The 22,168-nt window shown below is 38.0% G+C and overlaps 1 protein-coding gene across 2 annotated transcripts in view; it reads right to left on the minus strand.

Annotated features, from left to right (window-relative positions):
- The window catches only part of LOC121959055 (protocadherin-15-like), a 398,851-nt gene that overhangs the window by 168,938 nt on the left and 207,745 nt on the right, over positions 1-22,168 (minus strand). For both annotated transcript variants that reach the window (XM_088069675.1, XM_088069674.1), the window contains exons 5-9: positions 20,043-20,203; positions 17,439-17,594; positions 12,526-12,645; positions 11,170-11,280; positions 4,806-4,976 (exon numbers count right to left, since the gene is read on the minus strand). In XM_088069675.1, the coding sequence (XP_087925801.1) occupies positions 4,806-4,976; positions 11,170-11,280; positions 12,526-12,645; positions 17,439-17,594; positions 20,043-20,203 (719 nt within the window). The remainder of the gene's footprint in view (positions 1-4,805; positions 4,977-11,169; positions 11,281-12,525; positions 12,646-17,438; positions 17,595-20,042; positions 20,204-22,168) is intronic.

The raw sequence follows: 22,168 nt of genomic DNA on the forward strand, positions 1-22,168 counted from the left end.
ACCAGCAACAGCAGCTCTTTGCTGTTCTTGCCACCTCTCTCATCACATCTCCAATTTCTATCTATCCATCCATCCTCTCGTCCTTCTCTGTCCCCTGGCTTCCTCTTTTCCCTTCATCAACAGTTTGAACCCTGAGCGTAAACTGCATTCATTATACCGGGGTTCATTCAAGCAGAATGTATCAGAGTACTCGTGTCGGATGGCTTCAAAGTCTAGTCTTAATCAATCCAATGGGGCCCCTGAGAGACAACTGCTTTGAAAAGATAGAGGTGCATTCGGGCAAATCTAATGGTGGAGATCATGCTGTTGGCATAAACACGCATTCATTTAAATGACGTGACATAGTTAAAGTTTAAGTTTATGATTGTTTAAGACAAAGCTTTAGTGGTTTTGAAGTGCATCTCACAATTAGTGTCCCCGTGCTCTGTACATATGTGGTTGGGTTTTGCAGCTATGGTGGGTATTCCTGCCCGTGAGCTAGGGCTGTGACAGTAACCGCATCATCGCAATACCGTGCTTACATGATGCTACCATGGTGACGAGCCCATCACTGTTAGCACCCTCTTTTTTGTCTTGTTTTTTGAGCTGATAAATTAATCTAAAGCATGCCACATTGGCTCTGATTCAGCAACTCTGCTTGCAGTCACCACTCTGTAGCTTATATATATATATATTACTAGAGTTATAAGAAAGATCACCATCTCTTATACTGAACATGCAAAAACGGACTTATGTGTCTGCTGGTAACGTTCTGCCGATAGCAATGGAAGTAACTGGATGTAACTTCAGTTGTAGATTAAAAATAAGACCTGGAAGAGGAGGAAGAGGGAGTGTGAACGTGCCTGGATGCAGCGAGACATGTAACGAATTTTTCAAAGTTTATAAATATGCAACACAGCAACAATTAGGGCTACACCCCACTCAGAATTATGGCAGTCTAACCAGATTGTTCCAAAGAGTAGCGGGAAAGTCAAGAGCACTCCCTCTGCAGCAAAATCTGGGGACTGCAACCTGTCAGAAATACACTGCACAGTACACTGACCAGCAATAAAAAAAAAAAAAAACCTTAGTCATCTGAGGATCTCCAAGGGATGATTTTAATCTCTGACTTTCAAGGGGCAGATACAGACATTTCATAAACCAAATGCACATAACCTGCAAATGCGCATTCAAACCGTGTTGGACTGTTAAGTCAGTCGTCCCGTTACTCTGCACTGAGTAAAGAATCCAGTCTGCAGTGCAGTTCATAGACTTCACTGATAAACCAGAGAATTACCAAGTAACATTCATTATGAACACATACATAATGCTCTTTGCGTAGGGCACCAAGTGCTTGTGGGTGCACTGTAAGGTCCAATTAAAAGTTAACACTGTAATTTTTGGGAGGTGGCAGTGAGAAAAAATCCATACTTATCACAGCCCTACACAAAGTCCACTTTTCTTCAGGTTTATCAGTGAAGTGCATGAACTACACTGCAGACTGAGGTCGCTGTTAACAGACAAAAACAGAGTGACGGGACGGCCGACTCATAAAAACAGCAACATGTGTTGAATTTACATTGGCATGTCTGCATTATATAAATGGTGAATAAAATGTGCGTATCGTCACTGTGCTGCCCTTTTTATAAACAATAATCATCTGGTCACATCTGTCCTCACATCCCGGCACAGTCTTACCCTCTTTCTCTTTCCTTGCAGGTCATATACTCATATTACTAAAGTTACATTCAGTACCTTCTATTAGACTATTGGCAGAATGTGACCAGCTGAAACCATGGGTGTTTTTGCAACTTAAATAAATTGGACTTTGGTATTTCTTACAATTTCAGTAATATCCGCCACATTACATCCAACACACAGCTCCAGTGCTCGCTGATTGGAGCAGCTCCAGTCTGCAGTCATGACATGTAACCAATCAGATGAGAAGGAGTCATTTTATGGGAAATATTGGAAGAGTAGCGGGGAAATGCAGGTTCACCTGGTTATGTGTTGATCACTCAGGTGTATAAAAGTGCACATTCTCGATTGTACGGGGTAGTATTGCGCTGACCGTTCACTGTGTAATCACCAAGATGGAGAAGACAATTATTGCTGCTGTGCTTAGTTATGAGAGTTTTAAAATTATTTTTATTATAACTTATTATTACGGGCCTGAACCTCATTACATGGTATTTTTACTGCAGGGTTCAAGTATTGTCTGTACTTATTGACAGTGGATATTTTGACTTGTCAAAGTAGGAGATGCACAGGTATACCTAATAACGTTAAAGATGGCCAATGAAGCCAAGCCAGTGAGCCTATATGAACACTGTGGGTGCTCCCTAAATATGAGCTTAAATCTGATGTCTGTAAATGGTCTCAATTCCTGTAGCGAACAGGGATCACAGCAGGTTTCCATCAAACTGTGCAAATTGAAATTGAATCACGACAATTTAAAAAAACAACAAAAGTCCCATTTGTCGCAAAAAAGGTCTTACACTGACATAAGATGATCCTTCAAGTGATTTGAAAAAGCCATATTTCACAAAATTCCAATGGAAACACTATTTTCACTTTTATGGTCACATGATGCTGTGGCTATGCTCTTTTCGGTAGGAACTGGCTCCCTTGGGCATGATGCAGCAGGTGCTATAAGAGGTGTTAATTCCTCAGTGACATCGTGGACTATCAGCTCCCAGAAATCCCTCATACGGGACCGCTCCCATGTATAAGAGGCTTGCCGTTCCATTATTTCTCGTATAACACACCTATGTGACCATCATTTGGTGGCTACAATAGAAATAAACCTGCTAATGTTTTGAACATCCATTGCCATTCCTCTCAGAATGCTATCGTGAGAGAAGTGCATAACATCACGAGAAAAGTTGAATCACATCACTCAATAGAAAGGCAGTCATCTCACAATTGTGTTTTATCAACATTCAAAAATTTCAACTAAATCTGTCATGGAAATCTTCTTTGAAAATCACCGCAGGAAAAGAAAAGAAAAGCAACCTCAGTTTGTTTGGATGATCCCTCTTCCCTTGACTGCTGTGATGTACAATTCAATCTACTATTATAAATACTGGAATAAGTGAAGCATCTGGAGCCAGCAGCGGTTGTGTATTGAGAGCAAATTGACAAGTGAGAAACAATCTTTGTGTTTTGATGCAACGTTTTATATCTTGCTTCACATTTTAAAACCCCTCAAGTATTTTCCTAGCATAACTTTTCTGTGTGTCTGCCTTTGCCGCTCCCTTCCTCTCTGTTTGATGCCACCTTCCACATCATCCCCCCTCGCTACCTCTCCATCGTAAACCCTGTCCTTGTCTGCGTTCACTTGCTCCCTCTCAAAACCACAAGGTGTAAAGTTGATTTACTCCTGTTGTTCCTCGCTGTGTCTCTCTTGGCTTGGAGAAAGTTGTGTGGTGTGTGTGTGTGTGTGTATGAGAGAGAGTGTGTACGTGTGAGACGAGATAAGAAAGGGTTTGACGACAGAGAAAGAGTTTCCTCAGGGTGTGTGGAATAAAGTGAGCATATGTGCGTGTGTGTGCACGTGTGACAAAGATCTCAGTATAAACAAAGAGATGAAGTAGACAATGTCCAGTTAGGCATGACTGCTCAACTGGCTTGACACTGTTCAAGGTGTGTGTGTTTGTGTTTGTGTGTGTGTAGGTGTGTGTGTGTGTGTGGGTGGGTGGATGGGCGGGTGTTAAGGCATGAACGCACTGCTAGCTTGTCACCATCAAGGTTGTGTGTGCGTGTGTGCCTATGTGTGGTAAGGGATGAATGCTCTGCTGACTTGTCAGAGTTGAGGATTTTGCCTGCAGCAACTTTGTCTCATTTACAAAGTGGCATTGTAAGTCGCTCTGGATAACAGCATCAGCTAACTGCCAGAGATACAAATGCAAAATGATAAATACAGCTGTGTAAGCATAAATGCATATCACAGTGTTGCAGACTCACTTTAATAAAAAGTAATCATCAAAAAGTTTAAAAAAACTAAACAAAAACACTTGCTCAAACTGGGGTTGGACCAGTTTAACTCTTCAAGACCTGAGGAAACTGCTTTAATTTGTTTTGAAAACATGGAAATACCAATTAAAGAACGTACCCAAAAAATATTTTTTAAAAAAGTACAAGATAATTAGCAAAAAAAGAGAGAGAGAGAGAAAGAAAACAAAAGCAAAGAAAATAAATAACAATAATAATAATAATAATAATAATAATAATAATAATAATAATAATAATAATAATAAGCCAGAAAAAATGACAAAAAATATAATTATTTTGTAGCAATTGACTTGATAACACTGAATGTTATTATAATAAGAATACATTTTCCCTAGCTTTTTTTAAAAACAATTTTTTAAATCTACTATTTTCTTGCAACTTATGGGACATTTCTTACCAAGTTGCTTAATGTCTTTTGTCAGAGGGAAAAACAAAACCTTCAAATCATTTGACAGTTAACTGATAATAGCCTAAATGTGTCAAGAATAAATGGAGGCTAACTGATGATTAGATTCGATAAGCAGAATTGGAATCAATAAAACTGAAATGACACCCAAAGATAGTTCAAACAGAAACTTAGAGAACAATCTATCAGAAAAAACACTAGCTTTTCTTTTAATTACAGAGCTGTCCAAAATCATTTTACTATTATAAACAACACACACACATTGATATTGTCCGCTGTTGGAAATAAGTGACGCAGCAATGCACGTAATCACACAGACGCTGATGGAAACATGTCCTCAGGTTCTGCACCCTGCACACACAATGCAGTCCAGTATATAATACAGGGTCATAGCAAGCACACTTACCGGCTCCGTCAGCTCCAGTACATTAGCCCTATACGTGATTGGACTGCAGTCACGGGTGTTTCCCACAAGTGTACATGGTAGAAACATGGGACCCAAGTCATCACCATCCAGCACATCCACGGTTAGAGTGGTGGTGGCCGTTCGGCGCTCACTGGGATAGGGGGCTCGGTCCTAGACAGAAAGAGAGAGAGAGATTTCATTTTAATTTGGATGATGTTGCACTTTCTTCTTTAGATATTTGCATATGTTTATCTTCATCTGCAGGAAACTCTCAATGCCTCAAAGGCTGGTGTCCACTTGACTTACCATCTTCATGTCCATTTCCACCTCATCAAGGGCAGATAAACAGACTTCTAATGTTGTTACATCTGATTCAGCAAAACAGAGAGTGCCCATAATAAAGAGAAACTCCTGTTTGTTCCTTGATCATAATTAATGACTGCTTAATCATTAGAAATTCATGGAAATGCTTTTAATAAACATTTTTTAAAAACTAGTATGAGCTATTTCTCCAGCAAAACCAAGTACAGCATTAAGTTTGATTTACAAAGTAAACTGCATAACATTGCAGTATTCCCAAACCCATCTGCAGCTTTTCAACGAGTGGCGAAAGAAAATTGAGATAATTAAACACAGAAAATAACATTCAACACCTTCCAGGTTTCATTAAAGTACAATAATTAGATGGGACAAACTAGGAAAGGGCTAGTGCCTAACAAGAAGTGCAAGCTCTTTTTTGCAGTAACATGCAAGTTGTGCATGGTCAGAATTAAAATAAAAAACATATTATGTATGCTGCCTGTTTCGTCAGATAAGAAAATGTATCAACATTTAATTTCCTCCATATTCTGCTGGTTTCACCCAAAGAAATTTTATGACTTTTTGAAAGTTTATGACATTTGGGCATGATAGGTATTATGTGTAAAATACTGCTTTGCTCTCAATATTAGCGTCATTATTTTAGTGGTGGTCTCCTTAGTCCTTTCTGTGGCCTCATAAATCCTTAAGTTTGCATCTGCAGATATATTTCTCGGGATCTCACAGGTGATTTTTGTGTACTGGGGATGAAAAGAACTTTGCCCGGAGCGAAACTAACTATTAAAGTCAGTATTTCTACAGACTGTCCAGCCGTGCAGTTACAGCACTACAAATATGGCTAAGCTGTTACTTTTTTTCTTTTTTTCATTCTTTATTTACACAACAGAGTGTAACAGAGATCCAGTATCAGAAAAATGTATACAGACAGAACAAAAAGAAAGAACCAGGGGAATACCAAGTTAAACAAAAACATTGTAAGATACACCGAAATCAATGAGGAGTTTCATGTAATGATCAATACCCTTCAGAAAAACAATAATATTTGTGTTTTTTTATTGCTGAGCTTACATTTTTGTATGAAATACTTTGAATCATTAACTAATTAATTATAAAAAAAGGTTTTGTCTTCTTTTCTTGGGTATTTTGTGTAATAATGTGGTTTTATCCTTTTTTGGTTTAAGTTCAGTGCATTTTTCACGGCTGGTGTTTATATTATAAATTTGTGCGTTCTTTGGCTGTATAATGCTGTGATGTTGTATATTGCTGTTTCAGTGCCTTTTTAGCTGGATGGCTGTATGAAAGTGTATGATGTAATGCATGGTGTGTATGAGTGTAAGTGTTCAACTTGAATTCTTTTATCTTAATTTCAGCAACATGATTTTTTTTTATTCTGAAACTTGAGTTTTTGGATCTAAATTTGTGAACACTGACAAAAATATATTCACATTCAGCTTTTCAAATTACAAATCAAGAAATTTCATTTTTTTTTTTACTTTCAAAGAGGTGTATACAGAGCAAATAAATTCAGGTACATGGTTTTCTAAATACATTTCCAACGCTATAAATTCAGGAGTTGTTTAAATTTCAATATTAAGTATTTAGAGGTTGTTCAAATAAAATATAAAATAGTGTCTTATTTGCTTGCACAGCTGATTACAGCAAAACCACAGGGCATTTCTTTGTAAAGTACTTTGGTTTTAAGTATCTATGATACAGATATTAAAGTACTATTAACTGAGGACCGATATAATTTCTGGCATTCATATCACATTTAATTTCAGCAAGACTTTGCAGTCAAAATGCTTGTATTGTATCTCGGCCTCAACATTCACATTAATGTAACAGAAACAGAAGTATTCAAACTGAAAAATACAGGTAGCTTTATATATACTCTCTTGGATTTTGTAAAGGTCTTAGGCTTTTGAAAAAACCCACACCAAAATTTGTGATGCATACCAAATGAAAAATGGATGTGCTTACACACTTTTTAGTTTTAATTCAAGGACCTTCGGAAGACCTTCAGCTGGGTTTCAGCGAGGCCCTCATAAAAATATCAATACAACTACAAATGCTTGGTCCTTGTCAGACACTGAAAGCAAAGCTTTTCACGAACTTTTATTTCTGCTTTGACATGAATGTGCAATCAGTCTTTTGTGCAGATATTAATTCCAATGCTAATTGTGTACTTGCTGATCTTGATTTGGTGAAGTATCCGCCATCCAATTTCATACAAAGGTAGCTGCTCAGCAAATTCACAGGAAACACTTAACAGGCCTATTCATCTGAATGGTCAACATAACTGCTGTGCTTTCAGTTTTTGTTCCAGATAATTAAGATTTAGACAAACAATTTTTTATCATATATTTTTTTTAAGCTCTCAGAATAAAATAGCCAAATCAAAGAAAACTACAGAACACTTTGTGTAAATGAATAATCTTTCCCCCCTTTACTTTAGAAAAAAAGCACTAAATATAACATCTCTTATTTCAAGTTTGTGCAGTTCATCTAGATCTCCATCTGCTTCACGTTACATGTGGTGGTGTCTGTATAAAAGGCAGCAAATTTCTATCATTAAATTGGTCAACAAGATAAGGAGTATAAAACCGTTATCAAGTTTTCTTAAAGTTCCTGTTTTACTGTTCTTTAATTACGCTTAATTACTCAGTGTCAATTATTCCACAGCTCAAAGAAGAAGCAGAGGTCTCGGCCAGGAAGCCCTCCTCAAAACATGGTGCTTTGCACGCTTTATTGTAACATCCGTGTTTTTGTGGAGCATCTTCTAAAACCAGCGCAGCAGTGAATTTAAAGCAACGACTGACACCATAAAGAATCTAATTATATACTGCATGCATTTCAAAATAATGGGGGGAAATTTAAACTAGACAGTGACGGCAGAAAACAGCCTCCAAATAACACCAGTATTGTATTTTGATTATGCGCTTATTCAAACTCTGCCACATTGCAGGCTTTCAATTGTTTCATGTTGTCTGTCACACTGAAGAACTAATAAACTTAGCATTTTTGTTCCAAAGCAGGACAATGGTTTGGACTGTTGAGAATTAGATAAAAAGATTGATACTGTTGCCATAGCTGTGCTTTGTCTTGAAACTTAGCAATGATGTCAACTCCAAGTAATGCAGTGCTGTTAGAATCAGGAGAAGTCCCACGAGAGCTCAGAAGGGCCAAACTTTCATTAGTATCTAGATTTGTTTTTTTAAGGATGTTGTGATGAAAATAATAATAAAATTGTGATAAACAAATGCTGGGAATATAACAAATTAAAGGTAAATGGTTTTGGATGCAAGATAAAACACAAATCAGAAGAGTATAAGTTAAAAACAAAAAAAAAATCATTCCCCTACTTTAACAAGTACTATTCCCCTACGGCTATTTTCTGAGGCTAAAGTTGATTCTAGTATCATGGAGCTAAGGAGGGATCGAGTGCCCCAGATATGAGAACTAAAACCCGAAAATGAGTTAGCATTTTGGCAACTTCCCTCGTCTCAAAGTTAATGGATTTTTTTGATGTATTTGTATTTGTATTTAGGCTTCCTAAACTGATCTTATCCTATCCTATCTCGTTGAACAAAACATGTAATATCATAGAGTTTTGTTAGTTAAAGAGATTTCTCCAATAATCCAAAATTGATTGGAAAAATCATGTTGACTTTTTGCAAGAGAACCAGAGTGATGCTAATTTCTGTGTCAGCCTACAGAAAAACATAACTCCTGGAGCACTCTCTTGGACACTGTGCAAATCAGAAGAATAGTTGTCATAATTTCTTCAGGTATTTACATTACTTAGCCTTGCCTCCATTTTTTTCCAGTGGTCACTCATGGTAGTGTTGTGAAAAATCCCTTGCAGCCCAAAATGCCTTTTCCCCCATAAATCACCATTGAAAGAAACAGCTGTAAAACTGTTGACAGGTTAACTCGTACTGCAAAGGTCACGCATGACTATATTTTATACATTTTTGATACATGGAGGTTTTATATTTGTAAACCTTTCCTTGGGGAGAGAAAAGCGATTAAAAAATCTGTGACATCATCACATTGTAAAGCCTAAATTCAGTGGGCCATACCGTTGAAGTAAATCTGTAAATCCAGAAGCTAGAAAAGGTATTTGCGCCAGGCTAGTAACTCCACTGGACTTTATTGGCGCCATTTTTGGGTATATCTAGGTATTACTAAAAATCTACAATATGAAAGCTTATCTTAGTTTAGTTTAGTTTAGTTTAGCTTAACTTAGCTTAGCTTATCTTAGCCTAGCCTAGCTTGGCTTAGCTTAGCTTAGCTTAGCTTAGCTTCGCTTACCATGAAGACTGGAATCAGGGGTAACAACTAGCTTAGTCACTGACCTTAAGGATAACAATTCCACACATAACCCCCCATAAAACTCCAATTTATTAGTTTTCTTTAGTTTTTTTACACAATTAACAAACCAGACACATTTTGTTAAGTGAGCTGTAGATACGCAGGCTTGCTTACCTTTAAACAAAGGCAGGTTAGCTAGCGCTGCTTTTCATTGCTTGCAGTCTGTTAGATAAGCTAAGCTAACAACTCTTAAGCCTAGCTTCGTATTTATCGCACAGACATAAGAGTGGTATCGATCTTCTCATTCAAGTCTTGCAAGAAAGCAAGCAGGAATATTAACGAAACTGTAAATGTATTCTTTTTATTGCTAATGATATGAACGTTTATTAATAACTGTAAAATATGAGGCCTATAGTAATATAAAGATAGCCTATCATCAATCTTTTATTTACTTAAATTATTTAGATAAGGTTGCACGTTTATGTGACTTAATCAATCCCCGCACTGTAAAAAATAAACTACTTGTTTTAATTTAAAAAGGTCAGTGTCCGGGCTGCCTGATTTTTTGACTACATTTGAGAAGACAAGTTGAATCATTACAAAATTATCACCAGTCTTTTTCAAACTTAAAATTTTAAGGCAGCCTGGACACTAACTTTTTTTTAAGTTAAAGCAACAGTTTACTTTTACAGTGTGCTTCCTTTTTTATCAAGTAACCCTAACAGAACAGCTGAATGTACATACTTCATACTCTATGTACATACTTATTTTATTATTTCCTCTATGTACATACTTATTTTATTACTTATTTATTGTTATTTGTTATTGTTATTTTCTTTGTTACATTTCACTTTTCTTTTTTCATGCTGCTGTAACATTTGAAATTTCCCCCAAAGGGGGGTCAATAAAGGAATATTCTATTCTATTCTATATTCTATTCGAAAGGGTGAGCCTTACTGAAAGCGTCTCTTCCCCTGGTAGCACACATGCTCTAAGTCTTTGCTGAGAATTTATATTCAGCAAATTCACAGCCACTCAAAACACTCTTAATGTTGTATTCAGATGAACAGTGAATACGTCAGGCTTTCAAGCAGTCTGAAACACATTAATCTTTCAGTGTACTGTTGACTTTTAATAATGCTTTCAGGGTAAATGGACCTTGAGACATATGAATATTTGCCACACTTTGTTGAGAGAAAGGGTTTTATAAGCAAGGTTTTCCCGTCACTACAAAAACCTTAATGGCACGATCAGCAACTTAAACAATTTAGATCCCTAAAATTTCTACCACTGGTCCCCATTAGTTTTGCATGTTGAGTAAAATTAACTGTATCATGGACCACTTATTTGAATAAAACATACAGAGTGCAGCAAAATAAAAAGGAGAAAAACAATTACATTAACAAAGACATTAGTGATAATTAAGGATGCGCTTATAGTTCCCCGTAGATTGACTAAACAGAGCAGAAATGGTCCAAGGCTGTGTAACAGTTATGTCACCATGATAATAAAAAATTTACATAAAAATAAAAACACTCTAGACTGCAGCCTCCCACTCAATCAGGAGCTCATTTTCTTCAGACATCCTTTATAACAGGTCTCAGTTGAAACCTTTTTAAAAAATTTCAACTTTTCATATTATGTGCAAAAGTGTTTTATCATATTCAAGAATTTGTCCTTGATAGCTGCACAGAGAAGTGGAGGTAAATATATAAAAAGGAAAACCACTTACATTTGCCTGTATGATGACCAGATACCGCGTTATCTCCTCATAGTTGAGTCTTTCTTTGAGAACGACAGAGCCGAACAGTGTCAGGGGGATGTCAAAGGTTCGGTTTGTTGTCTGAAACACACAAAAAAACATCACGTAGTGAGTTGCTTTTGGTATCAGCAGCTAATTTTTATATAGTTTTTAAAAACTTTTTTAGATTTTAGGTAAGTGTCATGGACAAATTAATGAATACGAAAGTATCTGAATGTCATCATGTATAAAAGTAACTATGAATGTATGATTCATCCATAGTCGTATAAGATACTTTCGGAGGCCTCAGAATCCTTCACTGTTTGCACTCCGGCATGCGAGGAGGCTCCAGGGTGTGAAGGTTAAGATACTATAAATCCAAGACCTTGTAGGTGTTTAGACTCCAATGTTAGACGCTGCTGTATGACATGTGAGATACACTTTGTGAGGGTAAATCGATAATGTGTCTTTAATTTTTTTTTTTTGTCTTTGTCCATATACATGCTATACCAGGAGCTTCTCAGATCCAATATGTGTTGTCACCAGCCAGACTAAACAGATAAGGTTTTTAGTTTACGTTTAAAAGTATCAATATTTGCAGCTCCTCTCAGATCCTCCAGCAGACTGCTCCAGCGTTTTTGAAGCTTAGTGGCTAAAAGCCTGTGATATGGTGTGAATGTGTGTGTGAACGTGTGTGTGAATGGGTGAATGTGATTTTTTAGTGTAAAAACACTTTGAGTGGTCAGAAGACTACCATTCATTTACAATGTAATACTGTCCGTGCTTTTTATTTCATGACATGGGCTGGTTGTCAATGTACTTGGAGAACTGAAGGAATACTTGGCCCAAATGTGACTATGATGTAAGTTTAAAACAATAAAATAAATAAATATGTACATACATGCTTTTTGTGAAATGCCCAGTGCAAGAGCCTCTCATTTGTGAGTAGATGCACTGTTCCTCCTGCATGGCGATACAGTTGGCGGGTGTATTTCAGTAGTAGAGTTGTGATTTCTGGAACTGGACATAGCTGTTGAGTTTTCAAATGTTTTTGGGTTTTTTTTGGCACTTTGAGTGCCATGTAGTTTCATTATATTTGAGAGAAGGAAAACATCTCTAGGGCAGATATCTCCAACACAACTCACACCAAAAATATCAAGATTGATAAACAGCACGGCAAGTAAGGGAAAAAAATGATTTTTTTGATTTTGGGATGAACTGTCCCTTTAAGAAACCAATTACTGACTTTTTCCAGAGGCTTTGTACTAACCAAATGGCATGATAATGAGTTTATAACTAGATCTCCCCCACGCCTTAAAGACTTCAGTAGGCGGATGGATAACTTACCGGGTCTTTCGGGTTGTACTGGATGGTGTACTCTATCTGTCCGTTGGGACCGTCATCAATGTCCATCGCCCCATTGTTCCCCCAGAAACCAGAGAAGATGGTGGTTCCTACTGGTGTCAGCTGAACACACAACAGAGAGAGAATTAGTTTTTTGTTTTTTTCCCACAAGCTCACGCTACATGATGTCAAACACTAAAACACTTTCATACTCTGTACCACAGACATCAAACAGCCTCTATCCTGTACGGTTGTGTCTTGTCTTCTTGACATCTACCGCCTGTATGTGGCAGAGATGAGACAGGCGCACATTAAAAAACTCTTCACATGCGTCTGGCCATAAGGGATCTTGATACCCCACTGTCTCTACAAAACAAACAGAAAATGACTTGCAGTTTTATGTTTATTGTGCTCAAATGGGGCTTGAGAAGGAAGATCAGCTTGCAGCTGTTTGTGTGCTTCAGAAATAAAACGAAACAGAGGCAGCACACTTTGTCCAACTTTCCATCTACAGTCTGTGCCTCTGTCTGTCTCTCTGCCGTGAGTGTTTGCTACACCTCATTGCCTCATCAAATAGATTTTTAAGATAAAAGTGGGGCATTGGGTGATAGGAAATTATGTATGGTATCTTCAGAGTGCTTGTCACAGAAAAAGAAAATGTGGTTATCTTCCTTTTGGTCTTTGATTTCAGTTAAATAACATAATGATAAAAAATGGAAACAGATTGGACACAAACACTGCAACGCTATAAAATAATGAGCCAATGTCAAAACAGATTACAGCAATAACCAGAAAGGTGTAGGTAGACGCCATAGCCTATTACGCCTACCCTTTTCACAGTATAAAATACACTAAATTAATGAACTAAACAATTCAGTCCAAAATGCCAAAGAGAGTTATTGAGCTTTCTGATTCATTTTCTCTTTTTAATTCTTCATTTCTTAAGTTTTATTCATTTAAATTGCTGTACTTCAGCAGGAGTGTGTTATGTGATGCCCAATTACCATCTCATATGGGGTTTAAATCAGGCTTAACATTTTGAGCCAAATCTGATTGAAGTTTACAAACATTCTTCACCAAAATAAACTCACCCCACCAGCAGCACATTTTGCAGCCAAATCAAAAGCAACAAAAGTGTAAAGAGTGCACTGAGAAGCTGAACTGCAAGCAGTGGTTGCTGAAGAGTATTTTTGTAATGCAAGGTGCATTCAGGTTCAAATTATTTGTTCAAATTTCCTTTTGCTTTTTGCTAACCAATGTTAATCTTAAGTTTGAGGGGCTGAGTGAGAAACTGAGAGTGTATGAGCTGTCTGGACATGGAGGTGGCTCCATAAACAGTGCTAAACAATGGCAACGGAGCTAACTGTCTTAACCAGTCACTCCACAGTATCTTTACATAGCATATAGTTGTTTGATGCATATTAGTGCTCTGAATGTTGCCTTTATAGATAAACTGAAGTTAAATGTTTTTTTTTTTTTCAGATGCTAACAACTATTGCACTAGCTACAGAGAACTAGCATTACAAAAAAAATGCTTTGGTGATTTTTAGCTTCAGCTTTTTTGCATATGACCTAAAATTTCAAATCGGCACTTCTATCAGGTATTTTGGGTGGAGGCATGGTGGCAGATCATAATGCTGAGTTATGACAGTTAAAGATGATGCAGCGTTACAGTAGCTGCATACAGCTAGCATATCTGAAATTATGGATGGTTGTTTGTAGCTGGTTCATTTTAGCTCGAAACAAACATACAGATATATATATAGATATATATATATATAAAAAGATATATAGAGATTTAGATCTTCTTTCTTTTTTGCAAATCCAGTGGAAAAACCAAACTTCCAAAAATGTTAAAAAAAAACCAAAAACCTGATATCCACCCAGCCCTTTCTCACTCAAATACATTCACTCTGTTAGTGCTTTCATACAAGTGTGACACCAAAAGTCATCTTTTGAGTCCACCTGAGCCATCAGATAAAAATGTGCTTGGATTGAAGTGGTGCCATTGTTTATATGTGCAGTAGGACGGCCGGCTGGATGGACGGCACCAGGTGCGTCCACATGCAATGTGCATGGGCGGCGTCACTTGAGAGTGCGGACAGACGGAAGCGGTCGCGTTCGCATTGAACACTGAGGGACAGTCAGGTGATAACGCTGCTGGTAACAATGTCAAATAAGGAGCGTGAGTGCGCTAACAGGGCTTTATGCTTTATGTGGAATATGAAAAACCCAATTTTTTCTGTGCTAATGTAAACAACAGAACCCCTATAGTCTAATAATCAGGTTATTCACTTCCATGTAGCCGCACTTATAACGGTAAACTAAACATCTTTAAGTTTCTGGACAAAAAAAGACATTTGAGTACATCATCTTGGACTTTGGAAACCACTGGTTGACATTTTTCTCTATTTTCTGACATTTTAAAGACCAAACAACTCATTGATTAATATAATCGAAAGATTAAATGACTGAAAATAATCGCTAGCTGCAGCCTAACGTGGCCTACCATTAAGCTGTAGAAAAACACTAACAGCCGTTTTTTAGAATAGCTTGTGATTTCTGTGCCATCGCAAGTGTTTTTGATTCTGGCTTTTATTCACGCTTTGAATTTCACTTTACTTGTCATTGCAAATGTGCAACAAGATAATGCACTTTCTAGTAGAGAAAAAATAAGCTTGATATTCATAAAGATATTTTCGATTTGATTTTCAGAGAGAAATTCATAACCCAAAAGTTGAACGCCTGCCTCAGCACATGAAAGGAAGAACTTTGCCAACCACAAATTGCCATGCTGGATTTTTTTCATCCTTGTGCCTAAGGATCTGTGATTATGTGTCAAAACAGAAGTCTAATCTCCAGACAGCACGAGAAACATTTGAGATTAAGTTTAATTTAGCTGCCGCACCAATGATTTGTTACATCATTTCCCTCAACAGGGTTATCTCTGCCTCCCACTGATCCAACAATGGTCTCCAGAACGTCTCATGCTGTCACTTTGCCACTTTCGGATACGGCTCTAATGAAACAACTCCAGACTCCGGCACCAGTGCCAACTCATGAAATCAGCCACAAGGATCACCTTGTACCCGAAAACTTTCACGGTGAACTCATAAACTGTGTCCTAGACGTTCTTATAAATAACCATATTGCCTCTGTGTGTGTCTTAATCTGTCTGCCTCACTTTCCTGCACTCAATAATCATTAGTAATAGACAACTAAAAGCAAGTTTTATGTAGATAAAGCTGGATGTAACTCCTGAGACACTCTCTCAATATTAAATTTACTGCATTATGTGATGGAGTTCTGGGGCAAACTAAAGTGAATTAGACAATAGCTGTCTGCCTAATGAGCAGACTTGCTCTCAAACCTTAATTATGGCCTACATCCGAATAAATGTATTCACTTTTTAAAAATTATTACCACAAAAGTGACCACATTTACCTTGGGCTGGCACAGGAATCATATTTTAGAGTTTTTTACGATGCATCTCCTAAATTGTACGGTGGTCGTTGAAGTGAACGGAGGGAATTATTTTAGTCGGAGTAATGAGAATCTGGAGAGCTGTGAGAGGTGGCGGGGTGGAGGAGGAGGAAAGACAACCAGGAATATATAGAGTGTGGCAGCGGAAAGGTGGGGAGGTTGAGGAAAGGTGACATAATGAAGAGCTGGGAGTGGTGAGGGGGCACAGGAGCGGGGGAGTGTGGGGAGCTGCAAAAACAGCGAGGAGAGGCCGAGAGAGAGAAACAGAGAGGTTGAGAAGACAGATTGAGTTGGACAGGCTGTGGAAGACTGTATAATGAGATATTCTACTGGGTCCGCCTAGGTCTGTGTTGGCAGCAGGCTACATGTATCCTTGTCCAGTTTTCAGTTTGAACCTCCTCTAGTTAAATTTTGCTCCCCAAGACTCTGGAGGACACACTAACTGTGGGATTGGCATCTTAAAGACTATTCTGGAAGCAGCAGAATAACAGATTCAGATCCTTTCCACGGCTGCTCAAAAACTCTGCTCTTTCCCTGCTTACCGCACTGCCCTTCAACTTTAGCCTGACAGAAAAATGCCATGTAAAATACTATTCGGTGAGTAGTTTTTATTTAAAGTACACTGCAGTGTGTGCAGATGCCGGGCTGCATATTCTGAGTGCAGGTCAATGCAGCCTGTGATGCTGGCATTGGTAGCGCCACACATGACCACCAGAGCAGCATGGGACTAACCCCTGCGTTCACATGGAATCGGACGGACGGAAAAAAGCTTCTGGACAGCACAAATAAAAATAAAACTCACAATCCAATGGAATGGCAGGACAATAAAACGAAACATGAAAGACAATTTGTCCTGATAATGATACTGCATTGTTTACAAAGAATGGAATAAAAGATATTAAATACAATTTTTCCCATGTTCATTATTATATGTAATTTTTCTGTTAATGTCCAGTAATTGTCCTGAACACCTGTGTTTTCTCGTTGTGTGACGGAGCTACATAACTGTTAGATTCTATTGGGGAGGAGGACAAAATGTAATATTTAATCAAAAGTAATATAATATTAACTTTGAATGACTTAGATGTAGGTACCCCTACCATCTCCAGAATGCTTTTATTTTGCACTGAGTCATTATATTAATCAACTTATCACTTTTTCTGTTTAAAATATTTTTCTTACAACCATCCGTTCCATGATGGAGGTGTATCACAATTGTGAAAAAAAAAGACAGACAGCATCACTGCAGCATGAGTGCAACAAATAGCACCTGATTTAGGTGAAAGACAGTAAAAATATTTCCACCACTCTAAGTTTTAGAGATTTTTTTTTTTTTTTTTTCTTCACTAAAACTCTTTGAGAAAAAGAAGTTGTGTATGTTTTCATGTGTTACTGTCACTGTGCATGTGTGTGCTTGTGTATGTGTGTTTTACCTCACTGACAGCGACGTAGTATCTCGGCTGTTGAAAACGTGGTGCATTGTCATTGCGGTCTCGAACAACAATGCGGACTTCATGTAAAATCACTGTGCCCACCAGCTCGTTGGTGCACTGTACCTGAACCACAATGGACTGAATATACGAGGGGGGCTGGAAGAGGAAACAGCAGAGGGAAAGATGTATACAGTTAAAAGCAACAATTGCAGAGTAGCAATAAATAATTGACCAGAAAATAAACCAAAATAAATCAAACAATTGCACAGAAGACTGCTAGCTTCTTGTATTGTACTTTTTGTGCCAAATCAAACTTTCAAAAACATCTGCTGGATAACTTTACGGAGCGAAACAACAGGGGGGCTGGTTGTTTTCCAGTTGAGCTGAAGCTGAAACTTTTCCTCGTTATTCACAAAAGCAAACGCTGGAAAAAAAGTGAGACAGCCATGACTGGCTTTCTCTACATTTATGTCAAATGAAAGTGAAAGAACAAAGAAACATACAAATACTGGCTTTATATGCAGAAACAACATGACATAAAAGGTCCAGTATGTAGGATTTAGGGGGATATATTTGCAGAAATGGATGTTTTCTTTAGTGTATAATCTCCTGAAAACAAGAATCATTTTGTTTTCATTACCTTGGCATGAGCCCTGCATATTTATATAGGGAGCTGGTCCTATTCCACTGACTATGTCATGTTGCAACACCATGATTTAGGGGTACATGATTATATAGACGCGTCATCAGTATCCGCAGATGTCGGCTTTAAATAACATTTTTTGTAATTAAAGATGAAAAAAAGTCACACCTTAGCCACCTCATCCTCTGATAAAGTACAGTCTCTTAGACGGTTTAGGTTATTTTTAGGAAGAGGTAACACATATCGACGGCTCCACACTAAGGTGTATGAACACTGAAGGACAGTAACGGTGGGCATGGACCCCTCAGACCCCCGGTCTGCTCTCTAGTTCTCCAATTTGACTCTCAGCCGCGTGACTTTGTCCCAGAGTCCATCTGCAGCCTCCATATGAGCCACAGTGAGCCAGGCTTTGCTCTGGTACGTCCCCTGTGCTGTGCATGCTCCCTCTGCCTCACTAGACAGGTTTCCATTAACCCTAAAATTGTGCAATATGAAATTGCAAATACAAAATATGCCTAATGGAAACACGTAAATTTAAAAAAAACCCTCCCATTTATCGCAAAAAAGTTTTTACGCTCAAGAGGTGGTATTTCAGGTGATTCGAAAAAGGCATATTTTGCAAAATTGCAATGGAAACACTTTCTTTCTCCACACCAGGTGGCGGTAATGTGACTTAATGGATGCCAACAACTATTGAACCCAAAGAAGAAGAAAAAGTACAACAAATCCACATGACATTCTACAAAACATGGCCCGGTATCTGTGAACGGAGGAAGAGACTGAAATCTTCTTAACTCTTACACAAGACAAAGAAGTTACGGCGATATTAGATTGGCTTTATTGAGTGGCTGCAATAGAAATAAACCTGTCAATGTTTTGGACATCCATCGCCATGGTTATTGTGTTGCTTTTTTCATTTTTTATAATCAAAACAAAAAATGGAAAACAGATCATTTTCTGTTTTTTGTCTTCTTATTTCCAAATGGTAGTAAGGAAACAGTACACGGACCTTCAGCCCAGACACCAGAAAACAATTATACATTTCTGCAAACCATACTTTACATTTGTATGTTTTACATGCATCACACAAATATTTCTAAAATGACAGAGTATGAGCAAACTTTGTCATCAGAGGATGGAGGGGTTGCTGATCGGCATGTCACCTATGCGTGACACCTGTCAAGCTACAGACCGCTGTTCTCAACAGGCAACAAAGCCAGTTGTGATTTAGTGACAGGAGCGACTTTTTAGGCTCCAAATGTGGGTATTTGTAGTAACCTATTGGCAGGGATAGTGCCACTAAAAGCATTTTTTTTTGCAGACATCACTGCTTTTTCAGGGGGGATTTTGCCCCTCAAATCAGGTATTTTAAGCCAGAACATGATGTTTTTTCTAACTATAACCAAGCGTTTTTTCTGTTTAAACATCACTACACGTTGACCAGAGTTGTTTAGACTTAAAATCTTATTGTATCTTCTCCTTAATAATGTACTTTGTGACATATCCTTGGTTTGCAGAAACATGCAATGTCAATATTTTTCTGGTGATTAGGTTGTTATCTCCACTATCTTACCGCTGGAAAGGAATTGAGGATTGCTTCATATTTCTGTTTGAAAGTCATCAAATTCTTTTCATTAGTATCTTAAACTAGAGACCGACACACTTTATGGCCCAACTAACATTGTCATGATGTCACCATAATAACTTGCTACTGCTGTCTTTATTTTTTTTTGACCTAGTCGAATGGCTAAGGCAAACAGTTTTAATATCCATTTTACTCTCATTCAATTTCTATGGACAGTCATATACTGTATTTTGATCAATGGACTTAAAACATTTTTGGGAGCTGGACTAAGAAGGGCTTAATAGTAGATCAAAATGAGACACTGTAACATAAAAAATTGAACTGGACCAAAAAAAAAAACTTTTCAGAAGCCAAAACTAAAATTCAGTCCCCTTACGTCTCTATCCAGAACCCGTCCAGTGCTGTTGAGGTAAAGGGCTTGTTTGGAAGGGTCGAGGATCACCCAGTAGTCGTGGTTATCCCTTAGCGACAGAGAGATGGTGCGATCTGGACCTTCAGCCACCCCATTTATCTGCATGTTCTCCACCAATAATGTTCCTGGGGATAAAATAAAAACATTTCTTTTAACTCATCAGCTGGAAGGAGAGACACAAAGTCCAGCGTTCCTGGAAATAGATTCATATAACTTCTTCAGAGAATCAGTCTAATTTTATTAGTGAAACAAAAGGAGACAGTCCACAGAGAACCCTTTGCTTTTCTTCATGTTCTCAATTAATTACAGTATATACCTGGAGATTACATGTGTGCTTTAGCCAAGGTCAAGGGCATTGAGACGGAGAAGCACATAAACAGAAAGAGAGTAGAAAGCACGTGGAACTTTTATCAAATTAGCTAAGGTAGAGCAGATATGCGGTCTTCTTTGTTTGCCTTCTCTATACGAGTACCTGGAGTACTTAATAACTGGAAGACAGAATAAATTGAACATTTCGGAGAAAGAAAAAGTAAACATTTTAAAAGGACATAGTACAGATGGAATAAAACTTGATTAGTTTAAGACAAGCAATGACGCGATTTGGGAATGGGAAGAATATTTTAGGATAGAGAGAGAGAGAGGAAGAGAGAGAGAGAGAGAGTAAAAGAAATACAGATAGAGAGACAAGAAATGATCTGAGTGAAAACTGTCGGCTGCATATTATCTCTGAATCAACTCAAAGCCGGGGATGCTTTCGCAGAGAAGAGCACGAGGTCAGAGATGGTAAGTTTCCCAAGAAGAAAGAAAAGGCAGATGGACAATCTGATAGACATTAGACTTTATTACTGACAGAGTCAATGAAAACTGAGCCTTGTTGACTAACTTTTCACATTGTTTGCATTGGCATCTCAAAAACAGAACTCCCACACAGGTCAAAGATGTGCATAAATAAAAACACTGCAGCCTTTCGCAGACATTCCCAGCGAGCTTCAAGTATTTTTATTTATACTTCACATTAGTGTGTTCAATCAGTTTCACAATAATGATGAGTGGTTGTCAAGATGACAATAAACAGCCATTCCCTGCCAAGGGTCAATTAGAAAATTTAATGGAAAATATTATAACAGAAGAGGTGCAGAAAAACTGTTTAACCGCTTGACTCTGTATGGCTCCAAATTATAAGAGACCCATTACCAGGCCCTACATAGTGCCTTATTAATAGAAAAAAATGTTGGCATGTGTGAGCACAAAACTACACAGATCAGCCACAATATTAAAGCCACTGACAGGTTAAGTTAATAATACTGATCATCTTGTTACAATGAAATGTTTTGCCCTTTGTGTGTTTGTTTGGCCCTGGCTCATGGCCTGCAGATCCCAGCCTGATTGAGCATCCCTGGGATGTGCTGGTATCCCAACTCACACCCCACAGGGCTCAAAGACACCCTGGAGGTTGTGTGTCCATGCCTCAACAGGTCAGAGGTCACAGGACCTCAGAGGGTGTCCTGGGGAAATTCAAATGTAATTATGCCAAAATTAACATGAGGTCAGATGTGATGATGAGGAAGCCAGAACCCTTAGTTTACTGCTGCAAAAAGGATGAATGCTCTAGCTATTATGGTTCTTATTTGAGATCTATTAGATCCAACAGAATGATGCTAACAACTTGTTTAAATGGTTAATGATGTGGCCGATCAGTGCACCCTTCAGCAAAGTAAAAGATGTTGCAGGTTTTCAGGATGAGTCACAATCTTTCATGAATGCAAGTGCATATTTAAACATGTGCACAATACTAGATGCAAAGTTCAGAAGGAGCCAAAATTTGGGAAGAATTTCACTCAACATCTGCTCTTTAACGGATGCTAGCACACATAGATCAGTGCACCTGTATTAATGTGTGTGTGTTTGTGTGTGTGCATGTGAGGAAGACAAAGGTAGAGCAATAGGTTGAGGGAGTGAAAATTGGAAACGAGAGATAAAGACAGAGGTTTAGACGAAGAGAGAGAAAAAAGTTGTGGAGGAAAGTGGGATTGTGTTTGCTTTCTTGCGTGCGTGCTATTTTCCCTCCATGTGCACGCACACATCCAACA

This window comes from Plectropomus leopardus, chromosome 19, assembly GCF_026936395.1.
Source record: "Plectropomus leopardus strain MGB_pleo_1.0 chromosome 19, ASM2693639v1, whole genome shotgun sequence".
Lineage (NCBI taxonomy): Eukaryota > Metazoa > Chordata > Actinopteri > Perciformes > Serranidae > Plectropomus > Plectropomus leopardus.